This window comes from Cynara cardunculus (assembly GCF_001531365.2).
Source record: "Cynara cardunculus var. scolymus isolate 2C chromosome LG 1, CcrdV1, whole genome shotgun sequence".
Classification (NCBI taxonomy): Eukaryota; Viridiplantae; Streptophyta; class Magnoliopsida; order Asterales; family Asteraceae; genus Cynara; species Cynara cardunculus.
The window spans coordinates 7,513,373-7,528,923 of NC_037528.1; the positions used below are offsets into that span (position 1 = coordinate 7,513,373).

At 32.8% G+C, this 15,551-nt stretch overlaps 2 protein-coding genes across 2 annotated transcripts; one reads left to right on the forward strand and one right to left on the reverse strand.

Annotated features, from left to right (window-relative positions):
* Positions 1-522: 522 nt before the first annotated feature.
* Positions 523-7,401, reverse strand: LOC112519139 (protease Do-like 10, mitochondrial). Its single transcript, XM_025127127.1, has 8 exons — positions 6,935-7,401; positions 6,446-6,691; positions 5,449-5,644; positions 4,595-4,854; positions 3,896-4,023; positions 2,175-2,378; positions 1,579-1,629; positions 523-901 (listed from the first exon to the last, which is right to left on the reverse strand). The coding sequence occupies exons 1-8, from the start codon at positions 7,356-7,358 to the stop codon at positions 686-688; spliced, it is 1,725 nt and encodes a 574-aa protein (XP_024982895.1). The 5' UTR covers positions 7,359-7,401; the 3' UTR covers positions 523-685.
* Positions 7,402-12,324: 4,923 nt separating this feature from the next.
* LOC112528740 (protein ASYMMETRIC LEAVES 2-like) lies at positions 12,325-12,975 on the forward strand. The gene has a single exon (XM_025139791.1). It carries the CDS (start codon positions 12,325-12,327, stop codon positions 12,973-12,975), a length of 651 nt encoding a protein of 216 aa, XP_024995559.1.
* Positions 12,976-15,551: the final 2,576 nt, after the last annotated feature.

A 15,551-nucleotide genomic window follows, 5' to 3' on the forward strand; every position in this document is an offset into this window, starting at 1 on the left:
TATTGACTCAGAATTTCCATTTTAAAGAAGCTGTTGAAGATGCTCTTAGAAAACATTTGCATAAAACTTAAAAACAAAATTTCCGACGAACATTTGCTTAATGTCTTTACCATTCGCAATTCCCGTATCAATTCTCATCTTTTCACTACATTTTATAAAAATCTTGTGTTTACCGATCACTAAAACATGAGAAATCAGGCTTCTTAAAACACAAACAATTCTTTGATTTTTAGCTTTGAGAGTTCTTTATTTGTTTTTATACTCTAAGCGAATGACAAAATTGTCCAAAAATAAGGGTCATGAGTTGTGACATTTGGTGAATACAGCAAAAATAAGATAACCAGGCCTTGATAACTGGTCAACGTCACCGCCTCACCGGTCTATTAACCGGTTAGTTTAGCTTCAAAAAATGGTACCCAGTCAGGATTTAGCAACCAACCCCGGACCTCTGGCAACCGGTCCTGTCTCGGGCTTCAGGCCCTTCCAATCACCAGTAGTCCAGTAGTTTCAATAGTCTTTTTCTAACTCCAACCAATATAACTTCAAAATCGTGGACAATGTAGTGAGTGTATGTATCTAATCATCCAGAAAATAACACTGTTACAACACATTCCACAAAATTGACGGATGGGTTATTGAGGGTGAAAAATATCTAAAACCAAGGGCGGAGTACAGTAAACTTGGCTCAAGCAGAAAGAGTCGTTAATAGGTCGATGGACATGGCAGACGGTATTCTATGGCGCTTTAAGATATGAGAAGTAGCTGTTCTTGCTTTATCATAACTTAACACTATTACTCTCTCATCATCCAAATCCAACCTCAATTTCTCTTCTTTGCACTCTTCAACTAGTTGGCACATATGTTTCAAGTTGTTAATTTCAATGCCGTTAACCTTCTTAACCTGCTCACAACAACAACCACCATTATAAATCAAATAAACCCTGTAAATCTCACACGAACATAACAACAGAGCCATTATAAAACTAGTTAAAGTTCAAAAAGAGGGCTGCTACCTCCATCCCATGAAAATTTTGATGAAGCAAAGAAATTTGGATGTTTCATTTGGCAAATGAATCGAGTGAGAGTTCTTCGCTATTTGTAAGATATCTAAATTCTTTAACAAAGGCAAATAAAAGTGTCTTGTGTTTCCAAACCAATACTATCAATTTACTTTCAATGATGATAATTTACAAATCGGTAAATTTCAACTTGGTATCTTTCCAAAAAAAGAAAATGTTAAGCATATGAGAAAATGGGTTGACTTAACTTCATATTTTCCAAAAACAAGAATCATTACTATCAAAACATTGCAAATTCCAAGGGAGGAGTACATAGCTAGTCAAAGTTCAGCAATCATGGACGAATTTTGGGACAATTAAGCCAGGTAAGTCGTATGGTTCAAGTTATTGGTTATTTAACAGAATCTTTTTTAAATGCATGACCTAATTATAGATTCAAGATTACATCTTACTAACAGCATAATGCCTCTTCCTAAGAATTCTCAAAATATGTTAGAAGCTAATACATTTGAAAAATATCTGTCAAATATCCCTTGAAGTCATAGAAAGGCAAGTATACCTGTAAATCAGCAAGACGCTCATATCCCACATTGATGTCATCCATTAAGACCTAAGCATACAAGATAGATAACTTGATATCAAATTCACGTGTTTATAATATCTAAAATGGGAAATGAACATGCTAAAAATCACATTACAACGAAGGTTTTGGACATTCAGAGAACACGAATTCAACATGCCATGCAGTGGCAAGCGCTACCTGGATTTTAAGTGGGAATGTGAATCATAAAGCCCAAATTCTTTGGACAAAAGCAAACAGTGCAAAGAATTTGTGACACATTGAAATGATATTGTTCAATTATTATGGGATGGAGAGAGTCAATCAGTAACATGCTACTAAAAGGCGGCATAAATGATAAAATTGTTTTCATCTTATTCTGTAATAAGAGAGTAAAAAAGGACTTTAATGAGCGCTCTTCTGTCTAGTGTATTGTGTGCTGGATAATTGATATTCCACATTAGATAATAGGTTGCTTGATTTCAATATTTAATCATATAGCCATAGAATTTAGTTCTCATAATGCATGTATGCAGGCAATATATCATTTGAAAAGCAAATGAAATAAGAACAAAAAGTAAAAGAAGATCAAGCACCTGAGATAAAATAACAATCTCTTCACCAGGCTTTTTAGGTAGCTCCCTCAATGCTCGTTCACAAAGACGACGTGGAGAGGTATTGTACCAGTCTTCTCCATATTCATGAAGGTATGGCTGGGTCAATGGAACAAACACCAGACCAGCAAAAACAAAATAACTAGGAACCTTATCAAACTGATGGATAGGTACAAGAGGCTTCAACTGCAAAGTGGTAGCTGTTTTTAGAAGAATATGATAGAAAGGCAACAAACAAATAGATCAAAAGTGCTTAACAGTGAAAATGAACTCATGGAAACTACTTACAATACTAACGCTGTACTTCAACTAATTCTCATTAACAACCTTGAGTTCTATATTCATTTTCCCCTAGGACCATATCAAGATCACATATTCAGCATCATTCAGAATATATAGTAAATGAAAATCCAGTAAGTTTGTATCCATGAAATACTGAAATTTTCCTAGTCATATATGTTAGCATGAAATGCAAAAATTCCCTATTCATGTTGAACTTCAACTTATCCTTACTCCGGTAACCAATGAATTGTCAATGTAGTGAGTGGCAAAAACGCTTGTTTCTACAAATTGAAACCAAGCCAAGGACTCAAACCAACTAAATAACTCTAGAAACACATATAAACTTATATAACAACATGAGCTAAATCAAGCAGATACATAACTAATAAACTATATAAATTGTAATGTCTCACGAACTTGTAAGGACGAGTCAACATGTGTACTAGTCCAATATAGCAATACTTGCGGGTATCAAAACTTCTGCGAAAATACTCTAATCCTCCATTTGTGCAACAGTTGCGCAATCATTACAATGGATTTATAAATTATTAATAGATATCCACGATGCTCTAAAAGAGTACATTCTTGCATCATTAGGAGCATCAACAAAGTTCAAGGCAAGAACCGTAGCCCACTGTTAATATTTGGCACTGATAAGGTATCACCGATGAAAATAGTTATATAACTTGCATTGATGCAGAAGTCACCAGTGTTATGAAAAGAGCATCCTCACCAAGAGGTCAACAAGACAATTTGTCAAAGGCAGCCCCTCATCCCCTTGTAAAAGAGAAGGGTCCCCAGCCCTGGAGACGTTTGTGGCACCCATCCTGCAATGAGGTCCTTGTACGATTTCACAGCATCAAGGAAAGAACAAATCCCAGGTTCCTCATATACATCCCAACTAAAGGGGTCAACAAATGCCACAATCTAGTACCCCGACCTACCTCAAATGGTAAAAGTACATGACACTGGAATGTCACGAGTATTACTTGTCAAACACAGGGCTCTTAAAAATAGCGATGGACATCAAAAGCCTCATTCTGAGTAAAGCCCTATCCATGGGGCCCATATGAGTCATAACTCATTCGTCTAGAACTTAACAGAAGATGGCTTAGATGAATCTGGTTGCCTACCAAGAAAGAAGTGGGACTTTTCCATAAACGAGAGAGAGAAGAACAGAGACTGAGAGATGTAGACACAAAATTTCAGTGGGGGCATAATATGATTCATGGACAGATCAATAAGATGATGCCATGTTCTTCTATTTTTGTGACATTCCCCAGCTTTAACTTGCTTTCATCTCTTGAGCCACTAGTAGTGGCCATCAATTTCCCTTGTTTCAATGAAATTTTTTAAGATTTAGAACTACAAAGCCAGCAAAAAAATTACATTCAGATAGATGAATAAGATTAGTGACTTACTGGACGAAGTGTAACTGTCAACTCAAGCTCTTCACCATTTCTCAATACTCTAACTATAGCAGTTTCATTTGGCTTCTTCATTGAAACTAGATGATCAAAGGTTATTCGCTCCCTATTCCGGAAAGGAACTGCAGAATTTAAAAGCAGAATATATCAGAAAAGGGTGCGATGATGGTAAAGGAGTTTGTTCAGCCAGTTTATTAGCATGTGATTGCATAGTAAGAACAACTCCATACAAAGAAAAGCAAGAAGCATGCAACAGCCTATCATTTTTGGTGTTCCCAATTCTTGCTAGTTAATTTTTCTGGTGGTCTTCATTGGCAGATTCAAAGTTCCACTCAATTAAATCAATCAAATCCTATGTTTGCAAAATACTTTTGAACACACATAAACATATTAAAATTTAAAAGGCTGCCAATGGAGCATTTTGACACAATATAACACCATGTGGGGTTATTGTCCAACTACAGAACAAATTGCCCAAGAATGATCACTAATGATTTTTGGGAGCAGCATCATTATATATCATCTTTTATATTTGAGTGTAAACATATTTCATAGGTACAACAAAATTTGGAAAATCGTCCTTTGATCAGATAGGTGAAGGACAAAGATATATGTAACAGCAAAGTGTATTTACAATGAAAGACAAAAGAAACAAATAGCAGAAGACCAGAAGGAATAGAATATGAATTTTACCTGTTCCATCATTTGCTATAGGAACACCATCAAACGCAAGGACAATATCATCTTTCTTTAAGACATTATGTGCATCGGAAAGTGGATTAATCTTACTCACAAGCACGCCAGTCAAATCAGGTCGCATGCCAAAGTATTCACGAAGTTGAATGTTTTCAGTAGGTTGGCATGACAAGCCCAGAGAACAGAAACCGGCATAATTTCCACTGGCTTCAACACCATCAACAAAATGTTTTATCACGGGCACAGGAATTATGTAACTGCAAGACGAATTTTTCATGATAAAGATTTACCAATAAAAGAAAACAGCTTAAACATGCTAAGTGAAAAAAGAACATGTCTTTTGGTGACATAGCACAAATTTATGGAATACAATTCATATACACACACACATATAATGATATAAAGGCTAATAACAAAATCCAGTAGCAGTCTAAAAAATATGCAGCTGGTATAGCAATAATATAACCGCTGCTATAAATTTCATATAGTGGTAGTCCCTCGTTTACTCTTCCAACCTCGTAGTTGGGTAGAAGTAGATTTTCCATAACCTTTACAGCATATTACAAGTGATATATCATATCAATAACAAGTGTCAACATTGCACCATTGCTGAGCCAGCTTTCCAAATCCCACATTGTCAATGGGTACATAATGTGATCTCATAGACAGATCGAGTATATTTTAGAAACCAATAGTCAATAGAGCATATTACTTATCACGTCTTCATATAAGCAATATACAAACACATAAACCAATATAGAAGCATATAGGTGCCACAAGACAATATATGATCATTCCCTGAGAAAGCATAATAAAATTGCAAGCGAAGACAAAAACTACATGGAACTCACCCTATATTTTCTGCCCCAGAGAGATTTTGGAATGCTACTCCGGCAACCTTTTCACCCATGATTGCTGGTCCTCCACTGTTTCCTGGATTTATGGCTGCATCAATCTGTATTGCCAAGAGCTGAGTGGCTCCATGTACATATTGTGTAGGTTCAACTCTTGAGACTACCCCTTTTGTGACAGAAATGTTGTCACCACCTAAAAACAGCTTTTGGGGTTAAGTACTTCAGTTATTTTATTATTAAAATTGACTTCTATTTCAGGAACATTGATATAAATGCAGAACTTCAAACCAAAAAAGTAAATATATTATATCCTCATGGTTGCAAAAGCCAATATCAATGTCCATAGGATATGTGTCACATTATGGTTAAGAATGGATCTAGCGCCAGTAGAATTAGACTCCTTTACTCCCTCTATCCAAAAGAAAGAGAAAGTACAGCACTTTCTACGTTGGACTATCCAAAGTTGCAGCATTTCTTTTTTTGGTAAGTTCTTAACTTACTTTTGTACCCATTAATAATCATTGCTTAACATTGGTAACTCTGTTTTTTGATCCGCGCATTTCTTTATTTTGTCTCTATTACTGGGCATTTTAGACATTTGATCAATAGCCAAACATATTTTAAACTAACTGGCAAGCAAATTGTTACATTATTTGTCGGGCAGAGGGTGTAGTGTTAGTGTACACCCCATCATCATAACAGTTCAACAGTGGTGACTTATGTGCTCTATGTACATCGATGATCCCTTGTGCTCACTCTTCCCCTACTGTTCTTTCCACCATCTTATCTTTCAGCAGTCATGGAACAGATAATTAATTACCATCATGAAAGTGTTACTACTTATGTGGTCATATAACACCTTTGGACACAAGAAAATATGTTTGTCAGGATTAAATTATGGACAATTGCATAATCTTGCATCCCTGCCTACAAGATTACCAAATACAGCAGCCACTATACCAACAGACATATCACCAACAACAGTAATATATACCTTGAGGATATCCCACAACAGCCACAGCTTCTTGCATAAATGGAATGTCTCCAAGCTCCAAAAACTTCATACCCTCCCAGAATTCATCACTCTCAACAACTAGAATAGCCAGATCACATTCATGACCAACAGCTTTAACCTCTGCTCTATACTTGGTAGGAGAACCATGTTTTCTAACAAGTACAAATGTATGATCAGCCACTACATGAGCATTTGTCACAATTCTCTTGCCATAAATAACAAAACCTACAAGTTTCAACAAAAATGCAGTGTCAGTTGAAAATAGCCTGGCAGGATATTGAGAACCCACACCGGAATTAGCCATGAAATACAGGAAACTGGTATATAGTCCAAACGCTAGCGAGAAAAGAGAATGCTACAGAAAGCAACATGCAGTCATATCCCTATTTAACGGTCCATGTACAAATCTTATGCAATGAATTCGTATTAAAAGCAACAGATGAGAAAAGGTTAGTAAAATTTACAAACCTGAACCCATGGATTCACGCTGGGACTTGTTTTGCCATGGAAGAAGATAATTAGGGCTACTGGAAACAGTAAATATCTTGACAACAGAATCAAGCGCGAGCTCTATTGCTGAAAACGCGTCTATCGTATCTGCTATACCATTACTTCCGCCGTTATTCAGCTGCTCGACGGCAGCAGTGGAGGCCGAGGCGGCAGTGGTAAGGTATCTACATTGATTAAATTTAGAATTTGGTAAGAAAGACTGATGAGAAGAAAGCGTCCGCAGGTTTGGAGGTGAGTCCGATAGATGAGGGATTGTATCGTAGTGCCGGAGTGAACAACAATGCTTTACGGCAGTTCCGGAGCAAGCTCGCCGCCGGACATGGTGATTGTCATACGAAGAGGAAGTAACCTGGCGAAGAGCGCGGCCGATTGGTCGGAGCATATCGTATCGCTCCCAGCAACCTCGTCGCGTTATGCTCGCATGTCTTCTTCAACCATAGGGGGTCGAGATTAAACAAGATTAGGTCAAATTTGTAAATTAAAATTAAAATAATAATCCTAATTAAACTAAAAAAGAAATTCAATTTAACTTGTAAAAAAAATTTGGAACTGTGTGAAAAATGTAATTTGTTTTTTGTTGTTTTAGAAAATTACGTAAGGAGTGACATTTGTATAATTTTTTTTTTAGAGAAATAGCTAAGCAATAAAATCATATAATTAAAATGGTTATTTAATTAATTTTCTAAAAATTAAACACCAACAAAAATTAAAAGTGCGTATGTTTCGTCAATTGTTCTTTTAATAATAGTAACTATGGTCAATGCAGTGAGATATATTTTGATTTTAATGTTTTTTTTTATTATTTATTTTTGTCAATGTTATAACATGATTTTATATGATTTTGAGAAAAATGATAATGATTTTATGTTTGAATAAAATATAAATTTGAAAATGTCATAAAAACTTGAAAAAAATATCGATGTTAGGATCTAGTTAAGTATTTAAAAGTTCTTATTTTTTGTAAATTTCAATAATCCTATTTTTTATTATAATTTAATAATGAAGCAATTTATTTCATGTTTAATAATATAATTTTTTAAAAAGATAATAATTAAATATTATGTTATTATTAAATTATTATCCTAATTATATTTTAGGTTTTTTATATTTGAAATGAAATGTTTATAATGTGTTTGATTATGTTTATATGCGGTTAGTTACACGAAGTTAAACATTGAGGTATTTATCATGTATTTTGTTAGAACTATTTTATAAAACGTTTGACAAAAAATTCATAAAAATAACTTTTATACATGAAGTATTGTTTATTGAATAATATTATTTAAAATGCAAAGTTACAAGTAAATTATATGTAGGTACAACTTACTAAAGCTCAATGTTTGAATTCATGTGACTAATCGCAGATAAACATATCAAACACATAATATATATTTCATTTTAGATATGAAAAGCCTAAAATATAATTAGAATTATTTAGTTTTAATATAATACTTAATTATTATCTTTATAAAGTTTACATTATTAAATCAAAAATAAATTATTTTATTATTAAACCTAAATTGAATTATAATAAAGAAATTGAATCAAATAAACTACACAAAAAAACTTTTAAATAGTTAATTTGATATTAATATTCATATTTTTTTTAATTTATGACATCTTCAAATTTATATTGTATTAAAAAATAAAAACATTATCGTTTTCTCATAACTAAATAAAACCGTATTGTGCGAGTCCCCTTCAATTATTTACAAAACAAAATGAACCACAGGGGTGGTGTCCAATTGGTTTAAGTTTGGGCTCCAAAAGGTCAAAAAGTGGTTGAAGGTCTCAAGTTCGAATCCAATGAAGAATAAAAATTTATTTGTGGCCCCAGAAGTTCAAATGCGGTGACTCCAAACTTTTCGCAAAACAGGTGGTCGCTATGAGATTAGTCAGCTCAGTTAGTGAGTTGAATATTCATATTAATTAAAAAAACAAAGTGAATATATAATTTCTCACTCAATGTATCAATTGATCAACATTAAATTACAATAATTCAATTGAAAACAAATATGTTATTTGAATTAATAATTTCATAACATTAAAAGTTACGTCTAAAATATAAATAGATACATATAAAAATTGTGTCAATCTCTTTTACCATTTAAGTGGTTTAGTTTTTTTTTTTTTTTACTTTAAAAAACCGGATTTACCAATATAGTCAGTTGTCAGTAACTTTTTTTGTCACAAAATAATGTATGTAATTTATCAGAAAATTTATGGATTTCATCATTTAAAATCGAAAAATCCATTAAGTTTTTAATCGCAAGCCATAGTAACACTTTGGAATTCGGGTCATGAAAACAATGTGTTATTTTCGTTTCTTATAATATCACAATCGATCCCTGGACGATCATAGAAGCCATCAAGCTTCTGCTTTCATTTCTACTGTTTTGGTAACAAAATCAAATATGTTTCACGATTATGCACCAACTCGTGTGGCATTCTTAAATCGTGTGAAAACGTTAGTTTGTTGAAACTTTAATCATAAGTCCACACAATCTTTATATGTTGTGTTAAAATACATGTTTTTATCCATGAAACCATAATGATTTCCGGCTCGGCCCCAAAAACGATGAAAGCATAAAGATTGCCATATGGTATTGCACAACTCCCTCCAACCCCTCTAACGATTTTATCCACATATACACAAGTTATCTTTAAGTATTCACCATGAAAGAAGGACCGATCTTTGATCTTTAATGGTTAGAGAGAAGGTGGGATGGAGGTTTGACCGAAAAGATTCAACTTTCAAGAAAAATGATTTAAATTATGTTGTGGAAAAATGTGACTTGGTTATATTTAAGTTTCTATGTATTTAGTAAACATTGGTTATGTCTTTTGTTTGATAAACGAAATCATTATGTGTATGAGCTCATAGTTTATTTTTCAAAATAATAAGATAATAAATAAATAAATAAAAAATAATTTATATTTTATTGGATCTGAAACCTCAACCTGATCAGTAAATTCAATAGTTGGTTTGTGTATTCTTAACTAGCTAGTCTCATGGATTATGAACATTGCAGAATCAAGGTTACAAGCTATATATATTTATAGCGGTTCATTCAAGGGATAACTGACTAGTTTGAGATAATCGTGAGATTCAATCTCAATCATAAATCAATAGATAAATTGAAAATTTATAATTTTGGTAATTTTGAATTAAAATTTTAATGCAATGACATTTTAGGTATTTTCTCTCCTCTCTTCTCTCTCCATCCCTCGTCCTCCGTCATTCGTCCACCGGCCACCGTCATCCGGTGATACCACTGTGATACCTAAAAATATTGATTCTATTAAACAAAAGACACAATGTAATACTCAAGCACATATAAGATGCATTGTGATATCACTGTGTTACATCTCCGATAGACCACATAAACGGCCTCAGTGTGATACCCAAACACATATAAGATGCATTGTGATAATTTAAAAATACTACATCAATTATAAAGTTTATTTGTAATAATTTATTTCTTATGAAATCACAAGTAGTTACTGATTTATTAATAATATAGTTGTGATATTTTCCAGATTTTGAGTATATTGTTTTATTTTTATTCGTAAAACAAATGTCATTAATGAAACCATGTTATACAGTTTTCAAAATGTTTAAAGAATGAAAGTAGTTTCATGATTTTGGTTAGGAATCATGAAACTACTTTCATTAATGAAATAATAGTATTTAGGTCTTGAAATATTTCATTGACTGAACCATATTTGGTTTCATTAATAAAACTAATTTCATATTGGCTATAAACCATGAAACCAGTTCCATTTTGGTTAGAAACATGAAACAAATTTAAAAATGAATGAAATATTATTATTCAGTTTTTGAAGTATTTGATTGACTGAACAATATTTAGTTTCATATATAATACCGAGTTTATCTTGGTTAGAAACCATGAAATCGATTTCATTTTGGTTATGAAACATTTCAACAATTTTCACTGTTGAAACAATGTCATTCAGTTTTTGGAATTGTGGAGTCCATGAAACCAATTTCAATAATGAAACGAATTTCATTAACGAAAACATGTTATTTAGATTTTTGAAAATTGTTCCATTGACTGAACCATATCTGACTCAAATTTTATTATATAGATGAAAAATGAAACTAATTTCACTGTTGATGTATTCTCATCATGAATCAGATTGGTATGAAACAAGTTTTGCATTGGTATGAAACAGGTTTCAGATTACGTCTATTTGTTTTCATTAATCAGTCCAGTCCCAGATAATATATTTTGCCAAGTTTTCTGTAAAAAGATGTTTTTTATAAACATGATATGTCAAATATATCAATGGAAGAAAAGTTAATGAAACAATGATTTGTTTTTATAATATAATATGGTTGAAAGTTAAAATGGTATGCCAATTTTGCCCTTTTTTTGATTAAATATTAAACATTTTATTTTATTTTTTATTTTCCTAATATAACACATTTTAATCATGACCATTGATAAAAAATGAATGAATGAAATTGGTTTGTAAAGTTCATACAAAAAGAGATGGTTTGCATTTGATCATTCATCTCTCTATATATAAATTATAGTATATTCTTTGATTACATAAAAAATTAACATGTTTCCCTTAATTACATAAAAAAACATAATATCTCCCATACATAATTCATTACATATACATTATTTGTTACATTTTTTACTTATTTTTTTCTTGCATTATAATTACTATATGCTAGTCATTCTTCATTCTATTTGTTTCCTCATATACTTGTACAAACTAAGGTTTTTCATAGAAATAATCGTTTATTATTATTAGGTGTAAAATGACAAGTTTTTTTTTCCATATAAATCAATCAATTTTTCAGTCTTAGTCAAAAATACAGGACTAATTTAATTTTGTTCGGTAAATGTTCGAAAAGATAATATAATTGTCTTCGACGTGTTGCTCAGTCGATAAATATGTAGAACAACTTTGCTTAAATATAAAACAGGTCTTGAGTCTAATACTGAAACTTCACTAATCTCGGCTCTTTAAGTATTAGAATCATTGGAATCAGATTCCGTATGAGTTCATTTATGATTGCGGATAATGTAAATTTTACCATATATATATATTATATGAAAATCATAAAATGAAATTGCAAGAAAGTCATGGTTGATTGTTATCCCAAGAAGCATTATAAATTCAACCCCTCAAAAGTCTCGTCTTGAAATAAACAACTTTTCAAGATCCAATATTCATACCCTTCATTCCTACCCTAACTACGTTTCACTTTTAATCCATTATACACTTTCATTCAAACCCTTTTCTCTTTTACATCTTCTGTTTTTTTGCATATTTTGACTCTCACTATTACTATACACTCTCCAAATTTAATGGCATCATCTTCGAATTCGCCATGTGCAGCATGCAAGTTCCTCCGACGAAAATGCCAGCCGGAATGTGTCTTTGCACCCTACTTCCCGCCGGACCAGCCGCAGAAATTTGCCAATGTTCATAAGGTGTTCGGAGCCAGCAACGTCACCAAGCTTCTGAACGAGCTGCACCCTCACCAACGGGAAGATGCCGTGAACACACTGGCTTATGAAGCCGATATGCGACTCCGGGATCCGGTTTATGGGTGTGTCGGAGTTATCTCTCTCCTCCAACACCAACTCCGGCAGCTTCAGATGGATCTAACCTCCGCCAAATCCGAGCTATCCAAGTACCAGAACCACCACTTGTGCCATATGAATGACGCATCTACTCATGGAGTACTGATTTCTCCGGCGGCTGCTGCCACCAACCACCACCACCACCATCATGACATGGGGATGATCAACTTGATTGGTGGTGGTGATGAGGTGATCAGTGAAGAGCGGCTGTACCAGCAGCATGCAGAGTTCTTTCCCCACACGGCGGCGATAAGGGGTTTTGATGTGAAATGTAGTTATGACGGTGTTGGGCAACACATGCAATATCAGCAACATAGGGCTGCCGGAAGTGCTGGTAGTGATGATCGGAGAACACCCATTGATCCGTCTTGAAGCTTCTTCTTCAATTATGAATTGGAATCCATCACACGTAATAGTACCCATATACTTGTATTATTTTCAACCATTTATATATTAATTATGCTTTATATTTATATTATTTCTTTTTTAAGTTGTTTAATTAATCCACAAGAAATTCTATTAAAATTGCATGTATACGTGTGTGTGTTAGCAATAAATTGCAAGATTCTACAGGAAAACTTATATAGATAGCTACAGTGTCCATGATTTTTGTTTAGAGGGGTCATCTTTAAGGTAGACTAAAAACCTGCAAAATCATCCGATGTGTTTTTAACCTAATTACAACGTTTTCGAGGGAATTTTAAAGTTTTTTTTGTTGATTTCGAAGGATTTTTTAGTGTTTTTGTCGATTTCGAATAACTTTTTTGGGTTTTTTGATTGATTTTAATAGATTTTTTTGTTAGAGTAACAGTTTTATTGGGGTTGGGGGCCCACGGAAAAATGTAATGGGGGAAGTGAAAGGTCATGTAAAACCTAAATTTTAACCTATAAATTTTTGTTTTTGAGTTTTTGACCGGGGTCCCTTCCCCCCTCCTTTAAACCATTACATCCTCCCCTGGATAGAGATAAAGAAAAACTTTCAATTGAAAATCGATTTTCGACTGTGAATAGGGGATAAAGGAGAGCAACACGTGTCTCCGCATCCACATTCAATATGAAGAACGAAGATGAAGTTCATAAATTATTTATGATAAATGATACAACATTAGGATGAATAATAAAACATTAATGGTGAATAACACATGATCAAGATCCATGCTAAATTGATTCATTATGCATGATAAATAATACATATTCAACGTCAATGATACATTATTCATGATGAATAACCAGTGAAAGCAAGAGACACGTGTCGCGCTCTCTGTTGTCCCCGAGTTCACAACGGAAACACTGTTTTCAATTGAACCCACTCTATATATTATTATAGTTTTTGTGTGTGTGTGTGTGTGTATATATATATATATATAGAGAGAGAGAGAGAGAGGGGGGGGAGAGAGAGGAGCGATCAGATGCAAACCACCCAATTTGTATAAACCGTGCAAACCATCCTCATCCGTCGATTTTATTGTTTAATCTTATGAAATTTTAATGAAATTGTTTAATCTTATGAAATTGTTTCATATAATACTTTTTTTTATGAAGTTGTTTCATATATGGTTATGAAATTGTTTCATATAATACTTAATGAAACTGTTTCATGTATTTTTCTAAAATTAAAATAATGAAGATGATAATATCCATGATTAACACCCTCCATAATAAAAATGATTAATCAACCTCTCATAATTACAAAAAATGAACAAAATAAAAAATTATGATTGGTTAAATGAGGTTTGTACGGTTTGTACAAATAACATGGTTTGTAAATTAAACCTTCTCTATATAGATATTATTAATAGTTTGTAAAATTTAGGGTTTTAGAAACAGGAGAACAGAGTTTGTAATAGTTTTAGTTTTATTTTTATTTATAGTTTAGGGTTTGATTATTTTCTTGATTAGGATTTAGATTTGGTTTAATTTATGGCTTTGGATTCTAATTTTTGATTCAGTTTTTTTTATATTTCTTACTTATAATTTTTGGATTTTACAAATTGATTATGGTTTTAATTTCTTGGTACTAATAACTTGTAAGGACATATGCAAGAAAAAATATATTAAAACATTAAACCACTAACGAAGAACTATGACCTGGTCCCATTACTTCAGCCATACCTGTTAGGTCACTATTATCATATATATATATATATATGTCGACTTTTTACCTCTCTCCCCATCTACAGTGTCTGTTATATATAACCCTTGGAAGTCTACTCTACGTCTTCAAGACTCATATATGTCATCTTTAATTAAAAAAAGGTTTAAGGTGGTCATGTAATAAATAAAAATCACTTGTTTACCCATCCATGTTTACTTGTAATCAAATTCCGACACGTATAAAGATAGAGGGTCAATACGTAATTATATAAATATAGGAGGATGATTACGTAAATATATACGAGGTGCATATTTAAATTAAATGGTAGTGGAAATGAAACTTCAAATCTCAAGGGATATGAAAGGAATAAGGAATGGGTAATGACAGATTTTCCCCATGTGAAGGTGGTGTGATGATACAAGTTCATGGTTTGATCTTTTTATGTCTATATAATTCTTAAAATCTTAATTTTTTATTAGACCGGTTTTATGTAGCATGAAACAATAAAATCTATTATGGTGACTAGTTGTCTCGTTCAATGTTCACCTCTAGTCAGGTCACAAGTAAAGACTAACCATTGAGTTAGACAATTAGTTACCATGATATGTCTTACTTATGTAGGTTGTCTTGCAAGCAAGATTGGTGAGAATATGCACTCATGTGAGTTCTAGGAAAATTCAAAACAGGATGCATGTTTTATGTATGAAAAACATATTCATTAAAGATCGATATAGTTCTCGTAACTTTACTCTAACAAGAAAGGAGGTGGATATCCTCAAGGATAAGTAATTAAGTGGGATTGTGGGAGGAATAGGGTTCGACTTCAAGAACCACTTACCTCGTGATGAGCGCA